General features: G+C 38.0%; 1 protein-coding gene across 4 annotated transcripts in view; it reads left to right on the plus strand.

Moving 5' to 3' along the window:
• KLHL2 (kelch like family member 2) overlaps window positions 1–18001 on the plus strand; it is a 63308-nt gene that overhangs the window by 22975 nt on the left and 22332 nt on the right. For all 4 annotated transcript variants that reach the window (XM_068942420.1, XM_068942418.1, XM_068942419.1 and 1 more), the window contains one exon: window positions 14605–14767. In XM_068942420.1, coding sequence (XP_068798521.1) covers window positions 14605–14767 — 163 coding nt within the window. The remainder of the gene's footprint in view (window positions 1–14604; window positions 14768–18001) is intronic.

Here is an 18001-nt window from a genome sequence, read left to right on the forward strand (position 1 = left end):
ACTAAATGTGTACTTAACAGGGGGAAGGTGTTGGGGGTTGTCAAATCTGGTAGCCTGATAGAGGTGAGGCTGCTGCAGCTCTGTACCCCCGGGTCCAACCAGTAGTGAGGCTGAGCACACCCAGTATGTATATGCACAAACACATGTATACAGCTCATGCGTGGCCAGCCACGCAGATCAACACAGCTGGAAATATTCAGCGCTCACACAAACAGCACCCACGGTCTCATTCTGTCCTCCTCTCTGGCTGATCAAGATGAAGGCCCATTGGGGGAAATATATACAAAGTGCATTCCTCCAGGAGCTGAACTCAGGCATTCAGTCCACTCAGTAACTGGCCATGGTTCCTCGGTCCCCCAGTTGCTGGCACCTGGGTATGCAATCCCCTGAAGCCCTCAGCCACTGGTACGGACCCCTCTTACACACACCTGCACGTGTGCAGGCACACTGTGGGTCTCTCCACCACCTGGGCTGAGATGCTCAGTCCATCTAGTAGCAGGCCATAGGTCTTGGCTCTGCCCAGTTGCTTTCCACACAGACACACAAACGGGTCTCAGGCAACCCCAGACTCCTTGCTCTCCCAGGCAGTTGGCCTGGACCTCCTGTTGCCTTTAGTAGCCGACTCCTCCAGTTGTCTCACACCGGAGACGTGCACATACCTGGTTCAGCCTACAGCTGCTTCGATACCTGGCTCCCTAGCCACTTCACCTACTTGCTGGCTAGTCTGGCTTGATACTTGCTAGCAACTGCACACTAACTTACACACCCTCACTTGCTGGCACCTCCACACATGTGCACACAGAATAGAAAGTCCTCTCACCCAGGAGAACAGCTGGAAATTGAGTTTAAGGAGAAGACAGGGCAGACTTCTTATTAGATACAGGGCATGGCCAGACAGGCATTCTGAGAAGCAACCTGTGATTGGACCCTTTTATCCCTTTATCCCTTTGTTTTTCCACATTTTCTTTCAATATCACCTTGATTCCTCCCTTTCTCTGCCTGTGGTCCTCCCCTAAACATCCTGTAGTAAGTTTTGTAGAGTCCCCAAATGATCTTCCCTGCATCCCATAATGTGTCCCATACCCCTGTAGGCATACCTATTTTGAAAGGGTCTCCAGATCACCTTAAAAATCTGACTCGTCTTGATGGGTGTTTTCCCAGGTCTGTGAGGCTGACAGCTCTTCTGTGACAGTACTAGGAGTAGCTGAGGCAGGGCACCCCGTTTCTCTGATGGGATTATAGGGGATCCCTAACTGCCATTTTGCCTCTGTGCTCCTTTGCATGTGTGGGGATGAGCTTTTTATCAAAGAGCCTGAAAAAAAGCTGTTGTCCCAGTTCCATTTTGTACTGGGCTATTCTCCTAAAAAGTCTCTTGGATGTGTCTTATCTCCTTGGAACAAACGCTTTCTTTTGCATTGTGGCGCCAGACCTACACTAGACCTTCCCACATTGTTTTATGCAACAAAGCGTATAATTTAATGCTTCTTTGTTTAGTATAAGATTTTTAACTAATGAAACAAGAGGGAATAGTCATGGATGATAGGGCAAAGTTCCAGGATGCAGGGAGCAAATGGAGTTTGTAGAGAAGGCAACTGCTGTTTCCATAGAGCTTAACCTTTGGTTAAGACAAAAGTCAACAGCAGCAGGAGCATCAGAATCAACAAAAGCAGGTGTTGCACAGATACAATCACTACTATTTCCTGAGATATTCACGTATTTTTATTCCTATTTTTTTGCTGCTATTTATCCCTGTTCTCCAAGTGATGCTTTATTCACATTGCACTGACATTTTCCAGCCGTTTAATCTTTCTATAACATCCTTTCTGCTATGATGTTGCTGAATGGGAGAGCCTGGAACTTTGTTCATTGAAGAGAATTGGGTAGACAGAAGGATGTTAGCCTTGCAAGAATGAAGAGGAATCTGGGTGGAAGTTTGAGCATGACACTTTGTAGTTCTCTGAAGAGAAATGTGCAAGGGGAGATAGAACTTAGGGACAAGCAGAGGAGATAAAGATGATAAAGAGTAAAGATGGATTAAAAGGTGTGAAGAGTGAGTTAAAATTATCCTGGAGCTGTAAGATGATCATCTTGGGTAATTCTGGACTATTGAATGTCCAGGAGGAGAGAATGTGTGGAGGAGAGGGGGAAAGCCTGGAATTTCTTATGGAAAAAGAGACTGAAGTCTTGTGGTCTGAATCACAGGACTTTCCTTTATGTCAAAATTTGTATTCTTTCAGAAGATGTTTTGAGGGCAGAAGCCTTCCTCTCATAACAATAAGTTTCTGCTTGTTTGGTGGAGAGGTTTATGGGCAAAAAGAGGTAAAGAGGCTTGTGGCTTGAATATATTAGAATGGTTTAAGCAACTGGAGAGTTCAAGGAATGAACCAGAAATTGATGGAGGGAGGTGATGGGGTGAGAAGGAGGTAGAGTTAAGACAGGAGTATATTACAGAAAAGAAACTGAGCTGCAATCCTGTATTTGAGAAGCATGTGATTCTGGTTACTGTGGGAGGCAAATGGGAAGTCACTGAGGGATTTAAACAGCCGTGTTTAATTTAAATGATGAAAAGAATAAAACACTTTTACTCAGAACTGCAGCTCTAAATATAACAGCTGTTCGTTTCCTGCATATTGTTTCTTTAATGAGTGATTTAGAGAGCATATCGGCTTCCAGAGCCGTGCACAAGCAAGGTGCTAGAAACTAATTAAGGTAAAAAGTCCCACTTATGCCAGTGTATGGTTCAAGGTGCATCCTCTTACAGATCAAGGATAAGATTAGAGGAAGGGTCAAAAGATGAGGTACTGAAGGAAATGAATCTGAATATCAGAGGACAAAGGCAAAATGTTTTTTTCCATCCCTCTCTTTCCATCCCTTTCGCTCTCCCTCTCCTCCTCCCCCTCATATATATATATATATATGTGTGTGTGTGTGTGTGTGTATAGGATATAGATCAAGGATTATATATATATTTCATATATATTCTTGGAAACCTACAAGGATAGTGAAGAAACTTTGGAAGTGAGGTGGCTGAGATTCTATAGAAATGTTATATTTTATAACCGGCTATTTCTTACATTTTCAGCTCATATTGTGGTAAATCGGCACAATGCTACTAGTGATCCTTAGTGTCAGAGAGACTACAAGGACTTTTTTGGTTGGTACCAGGTAGCATAAGGGATTCAGACTGTGTATGTTTTGTAATTCTATTTATGAGTTGTATATATCTCCTTACAACCTCCTATAATTCTTTAAGTATTCAGAAATAACTATATCAAAGGCTTTTGAAAGTCAGGTTGGTTATAGTCCCTTCTAATTTGATCCATGATGAGCAATAAATAGATCAAAAATCTGTAGGGAGCACAGGAAGAAAAAGGAATAAATAGTTGATTTTTCACTGTATCAAGATGGTGGTAATGTGTCACAAGTTTCCAAAGAAGGACAGATTTTTTTTTTTTTTTAGTTTGGAAAAGTAGGTAGCAAAAGGTGCAGATGATAAAACTGGATTAAGGATTTGTCAAGATCAGATAAAAATAGGAAATTTCACTGCTTTCTAGCTAAGACAGATGAAGGGCTACTGTGATGGCACACAAAATTTGATGTTGAGAAGTGTAAAGTAATGCTCTAAAAGAATAATTTGAATTACTCCTACATATTGCTATGTTCTACGCTAACAACTTTTCCTAGAATAGAATAACATACTGTAGTCAGTTTAGAAAAAACTTCTACTCGTTGTGAAATAGGAGCTTTAAAAAGAAGAGTGTAAGAAATGGTGTAGCAGCTTTTGTATGTCATTATATGAATCAGTGTCCTCACCTGTAACACTTTGCTGGATACCTAGAATATGACAGGAATGGCACATTTTGGAGGAAAGAAACTAAAGCCGTTAAAGGTATAGAACAGAGGGAGAGACAAGATGCCTTTTTAGGTTGACTGTGAGATGACTAAACAAGCACTCAGTATTTTTCCTTCATATTTATTTGTTTCAAAGACTGCATTGATCCTTTTTAAAGATACAAAAGCAAGTTATTTATTTGCACTGAGAGGCAATAAGTTTTTCCTTAGGATGTGTAGAGAGATGCACAAAAACATACATGTGCCTATATATTATTGTGCATGTTTAAACAATGGATAATTAATGAATAGAACCTGTTGCTGCAAAATGCATATAAGAGGAGCTGCTTAGGATTGTGAATGTGAGCAGTGCACTCTTTCCAACGATACCGGTTGGTTTGGATATAATTACCTATGAGCCCTGAGTTGCCATTAGATTAGTGTTTGAAGCAGGTGTTCTTGCCTGATGAAGTTTGCATCCCTAATTAAGGGAGAGCAAATGAGGTCCAGTTCTGGGTTGGGTTCACCTGTTCTACTTTCCTTCCTCCTGGGTTTCATCTTTCACTTCTTGTAGGGGGAAAGGGAGAGAAAGGGAGGGAGAATGCTGAAGAAAGCAGAGCAATGCTGTTAAGCTTCAGTTTAGTGAATACTTGATTTGACCACAAACCGGAGAAGGGAGGAGGACGTAACTTCATTCTTGAGGCAGACACCAACCAGACTTTCTGTGTGGATGAGATTGTGGATGAAATCCTGGTTAGTCCTAGCAGAGGCAGACAGAAATCGTTCTGTGAAGGGCAGAATTTTGCCTTTTCCTTCTCTTTATATTCCACCCTTCTCTTCTCGGGGCGGGGATCTACATTCCCCCACCGCAAAGCTATGGTCACTAGCATCATCTTTTACTTGGTTCTTACAAACCTGGAAAAACAAGCTCTTGTCCTGTTGCAGTCCTTACGTTTCCTTAGGAAGCACTGAACACTGCTGTTTTTTCTCAGGTGATGTTTGGCTTGAATTAAATAGAAATGCTGTTTTAACAGGTAAGATGCATCCTTGTGCTTCACGATCAAGCTATTCTGTGCATTTTAAGGAAATGTTCTCTGTTGTGCTGATTATTTACTCCAGACTTCGGGGTTTCACACACTTTCTGTGATGGTGGATAAAGATGGATGTTTTTAGATTGCCTGGGATGAATGGACTGTTGCTCTGATCTAATATGTAGTTATCTCTGTTCATTGTTAAAATGATGTTAAGGTCTTTCTCGGAACTGATTGAAAGTGCTCAATTACTACACCAGAAGGATGTTGGCCTTCTAAAAATAACTGAAAAAATGGGATGGGAAGAATATGCAAATAGGTGACCATGCAAAAGGAAACTCAGAAATTTTTGTTTTCATGCAGTTGACTTAAGAGGGATGTCTCATTTTTTTTTTTCCTGTTAAACAGTTAGGGATTCTACCCATTATTTGAACATGCGTTTAACTTAAACAAACAAACAAGGGAAAAAAAAACTATAGAGTTTTAGGTTAGCCTGGAAAATATTTGTAACTATTTTATAGGCCAGCCAGGACTGAGGTTCCATTGTGCCAAGTCTTATAGCAACAAGCTGTAAGTTCTAAGGAGTTTACAGGTTTAAAAAGATTATAAAACAAAGGGACATAGATATCAGTGATGACCCATAAATAGGTCAGAAGTAATTAGGACTGAGGTCACAATTTTTCTGATTCTTAAATCTGGTGCCTTCATTTTGCCTTGCTAGGATGCCATTGCCCTTTAACTAGATATTGATGAATAAGAACTTTCATATGAAAACTGCCTTCTCAGAAGCTTATGCTGCTTCTGTGAGTCTGTGATTTTTAAAATCATCATGCTTCTAAGCTGTATTATGGATTCTTCTCTCTTCCAAGTTGGATAAAATAAACTTTTTTCATCTCAGCTCTGACCTTTGCCATAGGCATCCATGTGTCTTTTTCAGGGTATAGTAATGAAGCAACGTGTGGCAAAACTTGAAGGACAGCCTTTGCAAGCTGAAAATGCAGAAGGCAGTTGCCCATCTTTAACGTGTTCTACGCAAATGAAAGTATGTGTGCCAATCCACCTCCATATGAAATTCAGCGTGCTTATTATGCGTAAATTAAGGCACTTAAAGAAGAGAATGTGCTTCTGACCTCCCTCACTGCAAGTTCAGCAGCGTGCATCTACACCTAAGATAAAATTTGTGGAAGCTGGAATAAAGGCTTTCTTGAAAATGTTTCTGATATTGGTTATTGGTCGTGCTTTAAATGAGATATATTTATGAAACCTTCAGCTTAAAGAATTGCCAAGTGGGAGGGCGGAAGTCCCAGGATTTGAAATTCCTACCTGTACATACCTCAGTTTTGTCAGATACATCATCTAGATTAAAGTGATGGTGAAATTTGTCTTTAAAATTCTTTTTTTTTTTTTAAGGAGGTATTTCCCTATGGACTTCTAGGAGAATATAAATATGATCTGCTATAGGGAGCAGAGTGATGAACAAAAGATTTTTCTCAATACGATATTAAAACCATAACTACTGTTAAGTGCTCAGAGTAATCAAATATGGTTTTAGTCCACTGAAGTGCCATTTATTGTACGTTAGATGTTGATCTTGACTCAATTTTTGTGTTGAAGGCAAGCACTATACCCTGAGGGAGAAATAATTTGTGTGTATTTTTGTCCTTAGTTCTTGGTTTTATATTAATATAAAAATTGGTGGTATACTGCTTCTAAACCTGAGTATGGGATGATAAGGATAGATTAGCCAAAGCACAGACTCGCAACTTACCATCCAAGTATAATGTTGCTATTCATTTTCAGTACATGCTTTTAGGGTTTTGCAAACAGTGCTTCAATTCTCTTTAAGGTTGCCAGCAAATATTCTAGCAAATATTCTATTATACTAGTAGAACAAGTCATGTTGTTACTACTAAGTCTGTCTGTAACGTAGAAAAAACCCAACCCCTTTCCCTCACCTTCCCATCCCCTCCAAAGTTGTCTTCATACTTTAGGAAACACAGCACTTAAACATTAACAAACATTTTAATTCCTTTGTCAGGCTTTTACATCTTTAGTTTTATGTGTATAATTAGAGAATATTTTTAAAATGTCTGTCGGTCATAGTAGTACTTGGTATAACCAAGTTCAGTTTATCAATCGGTGGGGTCTGAAACTGAGGTCGGTCTGGTACTGAAGGCGTGAGATGTTATGGGTCAATCCAGTAGACTGAGCACATTAGCTAAAAGCATCAACTAATTTGGCAATATGTGAGTCAGCCTTTATAGAGAGATGGAAAACCACACGGTGTGAGTTAAGTTATTCTGCTTGATTTTTCTCAGCCTTTTCAAATCCTTCTCCAGGGAAACTTTGTATATGATTTGGCTGGTTAGCATGTCAGCTCCCATAGTTATAGAATAAATTGTCCAGTTTCTGAATGACAAAATATCAGCACAAGTGGCTTTGCTCAGACTATAGTTAGTCTTGGTTAAATCATCCTGTCCCTAAGAAAATATGAAGGTATTTGTATGTATCTGTATGACCTTTTAAGCACTGAGTTACAGTATGAGGAAGGATCCTGAGCTTTCATTTTAGATGACTTACTGCACGTAAAGTTGGTGGCCAAAACCTCTTTTTCTATCAAACCAAAATGTCTAAGATATTTTTCACCGAAAGAAAAATCTAAAATTCTAACTAAAAATATTTTAGGTTCAAGAATATTTTTCACGTAAAGTGAAACAAAATGTTTCATTTCTATTTCTAGTATATTTTAACAGAATAAGCGCAAATGAAAGACTAGGCTAACCACTGTTAACAAAAATATCCAACAGGTTAGAAAATCAATCTGTCTCGGCAGGGTAGAAGATCAATCTGTTGTATGTAGGCCTAGCCCAAAATATGCTGTTACATGGTGATTAGAGCGCTGTTCTGAGAGACGGTGGAGGGGGATATAGGAGACTCCTCAAGCCAAACAAAACTGCATGACTCTCTCCTGAAGTCCAGACGGGCACCATAACTGTAGTGCGTTATTTGATCAAAGTGACTTTCCATTACCGTTCCATTTTGTTTGTTTTGTGAATCTGTATCTGCACTTCAGCAACCCCCTAACCTCCTTCTAAATCTAGCTCCTTCCACCTTCTTTCCCCGTCCCTGCCCAAACCCCCTGAAATATTGAAACAAATAATAAGTAGTTCATGCAGCCTAATTTTCTGAAGTAGTATGTATTTTAAAGTCAGGTTTTGAGCAAGTCAGTTATTTGCTGTAAGTTTCATATCTTTGTAACTGAAATGGACACTAGTTAAAAAGCAGGTATCTAAAGCAGTTGATTTTTCTTCCTTGTATTTCATTTTAATCCATCACAGTACTTTCCAAGTTGAGAGCTGCTTCACATTTTATAGATCGTCAGTCACTCAGAATGTTAGGTTATCACTGTTGTTTGCCTGTTTTCGATTGAAAACAATATTTCCAAAACTTTGGCTAGTACTAAGAAGGAATATGAAGGAGTAGGACTGTATCTTGATTAGTAGTTTGATTCCTTCCTCTGATACTAAGAAACTGTTGCTCACACCTGTATTTTTCAATTGGATGGGACTCATTAAGCTAACGGATAAATGTGCACATCTAAACTTTATTGCACAATGACCAATAGTCAAGAATTGTAAAGATACCGAAAAAGGTGCATTTTATAAGGTACATTGTATCATGTTCTAAACTTGTAATTCATGCGCATTTTTAAATCCAGCACAACATTTTATTTATGTGTGTATTTCAGCATTGGAAGTGTGCTTAAGTTGCACGTCTTGACCATGTAAAAATGCTGAATAGTTGAATTTTCCAAAATTGGAACTTCATATTTTATTGCACAGATGCAAATATTTGTATGTATTTTTATGTATTTACTCCCAAAGTGTAATTTCACTACAACACTCAGTGGTTTCACTAAAACTTGGACTACAATTTAGTTGCAAACCACAGCTGTAATTATAGCACAGATGTATTGAGATGAGAATAAAAAAAATAAGATTAATTTGGATGGTCTCTGACCATTTATTCCCTTAATTTCCTTCTTCCTTTGTTATGGCAATATAAACCTCAAGAGAAGGACTTTTAATATGCTGAAATGAAACAGAGGTTAAATTTTAGTGTATCTTCTCAAGATTTATGTTTTATGAGGGGTATTAACATAACTGGTATGCTGGTCTCTGAAATGGCTATCATTTTAATGTTAAAATTGAAAATATGGCATACCTGCATTTAATAAGCATGTAGCTTGCTGTCCTGCGCATGTGTATTGCATTGTGTGATGTTTAGATTCTCACACATCTGCTTTCCTAGGTTAGTCTTTCTCCTGTGTTACTGATGTGCTTTTTTTCCTCTGCATATGATGACACTTCCTTTTTTAGACAGCATGTTATTCACTCCTGTTGGCATAAGCTGCTTTGATTTTTATTGGCTTATTTGTGTGCAAAGAACTTAAAATTTCTCAGAATGTTTAAGTATGCCAGAAAAAGGGGAAAAAAAAAATGCTTGTTTATGCTGTGAAAAGAATGGGATTTTGTTCCCAACGCTTGCCATAGACTCTTTCATTATCTGCACTGTGAGATTAATAACTTGCATGTGGAAAAATCTGTGCTAAATCTGTCTCATTAACATTTGTGAATATTTCCTTCTGACATAAGGATAAGAATGCGCATTTTCTGCATGAAAAGTAAGTACTGTAAGTAAAAGTAAGGGAAAGTACTGATCTTAATGTGTTATTGGTGGCTATGAATTTGGGACAGAATCCATGAAAGAAATATGAAAGAAATTCCAGGAAATTTAAAAATAGTGGAAATTAAAATGCTACCTAAATGCTGCATTCATGCAGTGTCTGTATAGCCAGTAGCACAATGTATTCTGGTCAGAAGAATATATTAGCACAAAGAAGAGTGCAAAGATGATAGGATGGATTGATGCAAAACTCCAAGAATTGAATCAAATTGATTTAAATCATCAGTCAGTAAACTTTAATCAATTAAAATTTTACTTTGCACTGAACTTTTTATAAAGTTTGCCTGAAGAAGGCTTTTTTTTTTTTTAGCTGAATAATAACCATTGGGACACAGTATTTCTCAACTATACATAGCATTTCTTTCTATGTGCTTAAACTAAATATTAAATATTTCTTTAATTTAAGGAACTAAATAACACAATTTTGTAATTAGTATTTTCATGATTTGCACCAAGCTGCTTTAAGTTTAAAATCAGTTTTCAATAAAATATTCAGAAAAATGTCATTTTAAATTTTATTTCAATTATAACATGCTGCATGAATAAAAATTAAGTTTTGGAAGCTTATTTTGCGTTTCAAACAAACTTTGTTTCTGAACAAAGAAAATATTGTCTATAGTTGGTCAGCTGAATGCATTTGCAAATCAAAGCTTCTTTCTTTTCAAACTTCCATTTAGTTTTCACTTTTCAATGAACAACTAGAGAACTGAAATAAATGGAAGAAAATGAAGTGGAAAAAATATTGTGTGCTCTTATAGGAGAGGCTACAGCTATCAAAACTTGGCTTAGCACTTCATCAAACTGATTCCAAGTGCTTAGACAGTAACTCTTTACAGCAGTCTTCTCTTTGAACTACTTAATATGTTTTTCTCAATTTTTTTGTGCTCCTTTCAGACAGTTACCTGAAGTTTAGATTTTAATGTTAGAATGTCAAACTCTGTTTTTGGAAGATAAATGTGTTATCATTCCTACTAATTAATCCTACTGTTATATGTAAGGATTTCTTTATTTTTATAGAATCAAAGAATAATTGAGGTTAGAAGGGACGTGTGGAAGTCATTCCTCCCAAAGCAGGTCCTGTTAGTACAGGGTCTCCAAGAATAATTGAGGTTAGAAGGGACGTGTGGAGGTCATTCCTCCCAAAGCAGGTCCTGTTAGTACAGGGTCTCCAAGGATGGAGCTTCTTTGAGGCTGCTTGTTCCAGAGCTCTGCGTCTTCAAGAACAGTCTGGCTCTATCTTCTCTTTACCTGCCCTTTAGGCAGTAGCCCTCTTTTAAGGCTGAACAAATCCAGTTCTCTCAGCATCTCCCAGTAATGTCATATGCTTCAGCCCTCTGACCTTCTTGGTGGTCCCTTCCCCTAGACTCGCTTCAGTAGGTCAGTTTTCCTCCCTTCTCAGCTGGGCAGGGGAGATGCTGAGAGCTCTCCTGCATTTCATGTAATGGTGCTGACTTGGTTGTGTTTGGTGGGAGTGAGGGGCTGTGTGAAGGGGAGTGTAACACTGAACTTCCTGAAGCAGAAAGGCTGTGATGACAGGATGCCCATTAGGTCATCCAGCTTGTCTCACTTGCCAGTGTCCCCTATAAAAAGATGGGGGAGTGCTTTGCGATCCAAAATGCATACTGTTTTTTAGTGCAGCTTACAGGTAGGGCAAACTCTTTTCTCATGCTGTATTTGCTGTGAGATGATAGCAGATGTGTCCCTTCTAAGCTGATACGTCACGTACGACTGGATGTGTGCCTCTCATACAAGCAAGTAACTGGCCATGTAGCAGGGTATACCAGATGCGTCTTGTCTCAAAAATCATTATGTGTATATTTTGGTCATGTGAAGTATGTATGTCCAGCTGCGTGATGGTGAATAGAGCCCTGGTGCTGTCTGGAAAAAGAAAAGGAAGAAAAACTGTAGGCAACAGCAGCGTACTTAACCCTCAATGCTACTCTGTGCGTGTATCTGAAGGGCCACTTGAGGGCAGCAGCCTCAAGTACAGGCTGCTGATCTAGTTGAGTTATGTTGAAGGGCTTCAAATACAGTCCAGTGAAAATAGGTACCAGAGTTTAGTGCCTTAAGTGAATCCCTCCTGACTGCGCAGGTGACCCTGTGTGTGGGTTTTAAAACGTATAGAAATACCTTATCATCGTCCTTTTTGCCTCAGTAGAGTTGGAGAGGTGTATTTGGGTTGTATTTGGCAGATGCATGTAGCTTTGGGAATAGGAGTGCCTCTGCAGAAGGGAGAATCAGGAGGAGATAGCCAGAAAATAGTCTTTGAAGACTTGTAATAGTCTGCCCTAGGAACACTAGCAGCCCCTGCAGGAGTCATCACTACTACTTTGATTGGGGGGGGCGGAGGGGGGAGGGAGGAAGGAGAATACATAATTCCTTACTTGCCATTTGTAATAATAATCTGTTCAGTTGCTCTGATTATAAAAAATACAACCACCATGATGAGGATATGTTTACATAGTATAACTGATTGGAAATTTTTTTTCCCCCTCTGCATCTCTTGCACTACAAAGTGATACGCTTATGAAAGAATTTATGGTCTTTAGAGGAAAGTCAGGATACCCTCTAGTGGTTATTTTTGGAAATAAATTTGAGCTAAATGCTACCAATTTGGAGTCAGCAACAACTAAGCTTATTCATGCTGCAATTTTAATGTAGTTTTTTGTAGGTTTTGAGAGGAGTTTTGTTTTTTTCATGTGCCTCTGTCCCTGGCTTCAGCAGAATGAATCCTCCTGGGATGAAACTGTTTTTTAAATGCAGGGTGTTGTAGTTTCCAGGCTAACACCTCTATAGGTATAAATGGAAACGGCTAGATGTTATCACGGCTCCTGTTGCCTAGTAACCAAAGCTCAGCGTATAATTTTAATTGGATAAATTTGGTGCACATTGCATTTCTTTTCCTTTTTACTAGCAGAATACACACAAATATGTTTAGATTTAAATGTATTATTGTAAAGTTACAGATTCTAATGCATTTTAGTTATCAGACAAACTCCGTTACAATGATTTATGACCTCACCTAAGTTTCACCTAATAGATTAATCTTCTAGTTCTTGAAACTTTTCTTTACTGGTGAAATATTTGCTTCACTGGAACAACTCGTGTAAATAAATACTTATGTTTAGAATTCTAGCCCTGATTTTTGGTATTTAATTTCATGACTGTATCTCTTCCTAGAATTCGTTATCAAATGAATTATCCACTAAGTGGTATAACGAATCGTACTGTAGTTCTAGTAACGTTAGCTTCACTTTTTCATAAACATATTATATATGGTAATAAAAATAAGTTCATTTTAATCTAGTGCATTTGTGTAGGTGTTTTTCCTTCATTTCTCTTTCATTAACAGTAGATATTCAAAGCAAACTATTGTTCAAGACATCTTTCTGGCTAACTATAGTGATAGCCTTTGTTTTACACATTAGGTTATAGTGGGTTATTGCTTCAAATTAGGGATTAATTAGTATCTTGAGTAACGTGAGATGGTTTTCAAGCAGGCTTCATGTATGGCAGGCTGAAGAGGGAGGAAAAGCAGAAAAGCCACAAATACTAGAAGTAAAACCAAAAAATGAAGTTCAAAGGTATTAGTTTTACAGGGTTGCATCGCACAAAGTTCTTTCTTCATTTTTTTAGTTTGGGTCATAATTATTAGTTCTATTTAACGAAAAAAGTCCAAAGTGTAAACAACAACAGCAGTTCTCTAGAAGCAAAGTAGATAGATGCTTGTAGAGATGATGACGTGTATTTGTTTCTAAGGACAGTTACTAAGTTTAAAACTTCCTCTGAATAGCAATAACTTAGCAGTATATTCTGCAGCTTGAATGTAGGAAGAGTTACCTTGTTTCTTCTACCCTGCTATTGTAGGCTCTTCTTGTTCTTCTCTTTTTGTTCTTCCAGCTTTCTTCTCGTCTGCCTCTTTTTGATTCTAACAGAAGTAGCACAGCCATTGTTTCATGTATTTTTTGCTTGCTTATTGATGTTGCCCTATGGTATATGTGTTTTCTCTATATGTAAGAAATGTAATTTATAAGACTATTCTAGATATTAAAATCTTTCCAGGTATTATCTAGTGAAGATGTATGTTAACATTAATTTCACACTTGAATGTTCTAAAATAGCAGTCTCATTAAAATAACTTGAAAGGCACAGAAAAAGAAAATATTATGAAGAAGAAATTGTAGATAACAGTAAGGAATCTTGCTTAAAGGCACAATTATAGTTCACTTAAGGCTTGTGTTTAAGTTTTGCTGGGTAAGTAAAATATGTGTTATGATATTTTTGAAATTCTTCCTTACTGCTTGCTTTGTGAATGTTGGAGGACAAATATGTCACTTATATTAGTACCTTTCTGGCACAAATTTTTAACGAGTGACTTTTATGTGCTCAGGCTTTTGAAATGTCTGGATTGTCATTCTTCCACAAAAGTCAGACTTTTACAGAAACTGAATTGAGTCCTTCCTGGAATTAGTTGCATTAAAAATACCTGTAATTTGTCCCAAAAGAAATTTGATGTTATCCTAAATGGTTGCATGCAAATAAGTTTCACATATTCTATCATGGTCTAGAAGATTTAAAGAAATATCTAATGGTGAAGGAGTGGTGATGAGATGTAATTTTGGAGTTTTGGGACGAGTAAGAAGGAAACTTGAGGATAAATATTGTGAAGAATTTACATGAAGTCCTAGAATTATAATCTATGGTATGATTTCCCAGTGAACATGGTGGTAGTGATGTTGCTTGTGATTTTAGATCTTAAATTCTTTTACCTGAGAGGTAAATCATGTCGTCCTTGGATTTTAAGTTCTTATGTCCTGAAGTTCTGAAATCTTCCTCTCTGTTTCAGTCCTTCAGTTTATACATACATATATATATATGTATGTATGTGTATATATATATGTATGTATGTATATTGGATTTCCTTTATTAATATTGACCATACTCTTGTATAAGCTCAGAACTGAATGGGATACTAACCACTTGTTGCTTCTTACAGGTACTGCTTCCAGCAGCTGGTCTTTTGCAACTGCAGGATGTGAAAAGGACTTGCTGTGAATTTTTGGAATCTCAGCTTCATCCTGTCAATTGCCTGGGGATTCGTGCTTTTGCTGACATGCATGCATGCACAGATCTCTTGAACAAGGCCAACACATACGCAGGCAAGTTACCACTAGCATAGAATATAGCTTGTGTAGAGTGCCTTGAGGTCTTAATGTCTGAGCTGAGATGGAAGACATTACACTGAGGAATAACTTTTTAATGGAAGCTTGTTACAGTGAGCAAAAAAACACCTTCTCTATAGGATTTAATTTAGTAGCCAAGAAAGCAGTAAATTTTTAACTGGAGCTATAGGAGAGAATATTTAGAGAATAGAACAAATTTGTTTTAGAATGTACTGCTAATTTAGAAATTGTGTATTGTCAGAAGTTCTCAGTTATGCCTTTTTAGATGAAACTTGTACTATCTGCCCAATCACAGATCTTTTAGTGTCTCTTCAGTGTCTCTTTTCCACTTCAGGTTCAGCAAAACTGAATTATTTTTCCTCTAAATATCTTTCCTTTCCCTCTGTCTTCATCTGTCACTGGTGACTTTTGTGTTCTCCTAGTCATTCCAGTTTGTAGACTTGACTTTAACTCCCCTCTGCCATTTTCTCTCAGCTGCTGTCTTGCTTATTCCCATATTTTGTTTCTTCCCTCCCTACCAAACCTGCTCTACACCTTATTTTCATTTTGTTGTGCTAGACATCTACCTCTGTCTTAACTTCCTCTCTGTTTGTTAAGGATATTTTACTACTTTTGCAGTATTCCTTTCCTCCCTTCCCTAAATCAAATTCCAGCCTGTCATCCTTGGCTTTTCCAGTTCACTGTCCCTACATGAATCTCTTATTTCATATCTCTCTTCCTACTTTTTTTGTGCTTGGAACTAACTTTCTCTTTCTTCCTTAATCAAGTTACACTCTCTTTCTGTCAAATTTCTCTGGAAAGTACTTCCCTCATATATGCCTCCCTTTTGTCCTGCTGTTTTTGGAGTAATGCTGGCCCCTGCTATTAGCTGCGAGCTCAACTCCTATTGTAACTTTGACGTATCTGTGTGGTAGAGTAGGCATTACTTTAAAGCCTATTCTTGCTCCTAAGATAAATATGCTGTGCCCAAGGGTGTGAGCTACTTCATTGCATTGCACTGTCTTCATTAATCCATAGAATTTTGTCAGGCAAATATAGTGTAGTACATGAGAGCAAAGTAGAAAATAGAAGAAATAACAAAACATCCTGATACATTTGAAGAGTATCAGGGCAGTCTTAATATTTTGTATCTCCATGGCATTATTTTGACGTAACGGTTGCTTGATTTCAATTTTTTTTCCCAGCTTCTGTTCCAACTTAGTGACTTTTAAGCTCCTTCAGTTACTTTTAAACCATCTCTAAATTTAGTACTTGGAGTTAATATTTATGTGGATTACTTACTGTAAATATAAAAACTGAGACTTTGGCAAGATCTTGAGTGGAATACTATTAAATGTATTTGAGAGTATAGGAACCGTGTACCGCTTGTAACCCTCCCTTTCTGAGTTGTTTTGTTCAGGCATCCTTTGCTGTGCTCAGAGAGACTCTGCAAGCAGGATATATATAACTGAAAAGGTTAAATTTGTAAGTCCTAGGTGAGACTTGCAAGCTAATAGGTTGAGCACCTGCATGCTTGCTACTCCTGATAAAGCACCCAGGGAATCTTTGCTGGCCAGGGAGTCCTCAGTCAGGTGAGAAAGGGCTGGCCTCCAAATGGGCTGATCTTCTGTGTTGCTGGATTGCTGTCTACTAACTGCTAGGTTTTCTTCTGTAGAACTGTATACTTACTTTCATACTGTACCCTTTTCATATCAGTATTTTTCTTCTGGCATTCTCAGACTTATAACTATCCACATCTTGGCTATCTTACCTGCTTTTCCCGTGCTAATTTTTATCTAAATTGGCTCTGTGCACTTTGTCAAGGCTCTTTCTCACGACTGAACAATTTTCTTAAAGATCTGAGCCAAAGAGATGCAAGTGTGGCATTTCAGAGTTAGGCCTTGTATCACAGACAGCTGAACTCCTGGGAGTAGATAGGTTGGGACTGCAGATTACAGAAACTACAATGAGTATAGAAGAGGATTATTAGATTTAAGGAGCAGTGAGAATGTCATCTTTCTAGAGAAAATGGAAAGTACTTCTATGCTTAACTTCTCCCGGTCCTCATTTTGTTACAGTTGCTATTTGATATTTAGGAAAAAGAGGCAAAAAGATACTTGTGCTACTGGAAAGCAGTAGCATAAAAACAAATGGATGCAAATATAGATCAGAATTTACTCTAATAGTGAGAGTCTGGAATGGCCTTCCGGTAGGAGTGAAAAACCAACTTGCGTTAAATTGGAGCTTCATAATCCCGTGATGGGCTTCGTCCTGCTGTAGCAGGTGTTAAATTTCTGTTAAGTCATTTATATGCATCTCTGCACATGGGAGCTCTGAAAATAGCAGACACTTGATACAAATTACTTGGAATTAGCTTCTGTTACAATTAAACTTTCTTTCTGAGATTCTAAGTGTTCCTGTGGTGATTCAGAATGCAGGCTTATCCTAGTCTTGTAACAGTTGCATAGGTTGGGAATAAATTAAAGGGAGGGTCTCATCTTTCTTTTATGAGGAAATATTCCATTCTCAAGGATCTTAACTTGAATGCATAACGTAGCAGAGAAGGGTTGAATGAATGCTTACTGCTGATACTTTCAGGGGAAACCAAGTGACAGGTTTACAACATGAGAGCTCTTTTTGTGTGAAAGAATAGCCATTCTAGTTCTGATGTAAGTGGATTTATCAGAGAACATAAGCAGAAATCCAGAAGGCTTTCCAAGAGTATTCAGTGTGAATGCTGTTAGTTAGTGAGCACCCATTCTGTTTTACTCACTGATGTGTCTTATATAGTTTCAGAGAATTCACAAAATAAAAATTGTTCCTGAGAATATAGTACATTTTATACTTTTCATAACGTTATATATAACCTTCTCAAGATAGACTGGTAAAGCCTTATAATAAAGGAAAGTAATTTGATTCTGTGAAGGTGCTAAGTAAGATGAGCAGTAGAAATGCTAAACAGAAGGTCTTGGGGAAGGAAATGAATTAATCTGCAGTCAAAAGAGCTACACGAGAAGAGAATTTAGAGGGGCATGTCATCTTGGACAAGAGGGAGAGCAAGCTGCTGAAAACAGCTGATCTCAATGGCTTCTTTAGCCATCTTTAACAAGAGAGGTAGGGAATGTGGCTCTCTAGGTCGTGCTAGTCCTGGTATAAACTAGAGAGGGTAATCGGACAGCCTAATAAGCCAGCTGATACTCTGAAGCAGAAAAAAAACTCTTACTGTCATCT

This window comes from Struthio camelus, chromosome 4 (assembly GCF_040807025.1).
Source record: "Struthio camelus isolate bStrCam1 chromosome 4, bStrCam1.hap1, whole genome shotgun sequence".
NCBI lineage: Eukaryota > Metazoa > Chordata > Aves > Struthioniformes > Struthionidae > Struthio > Struthio camelus.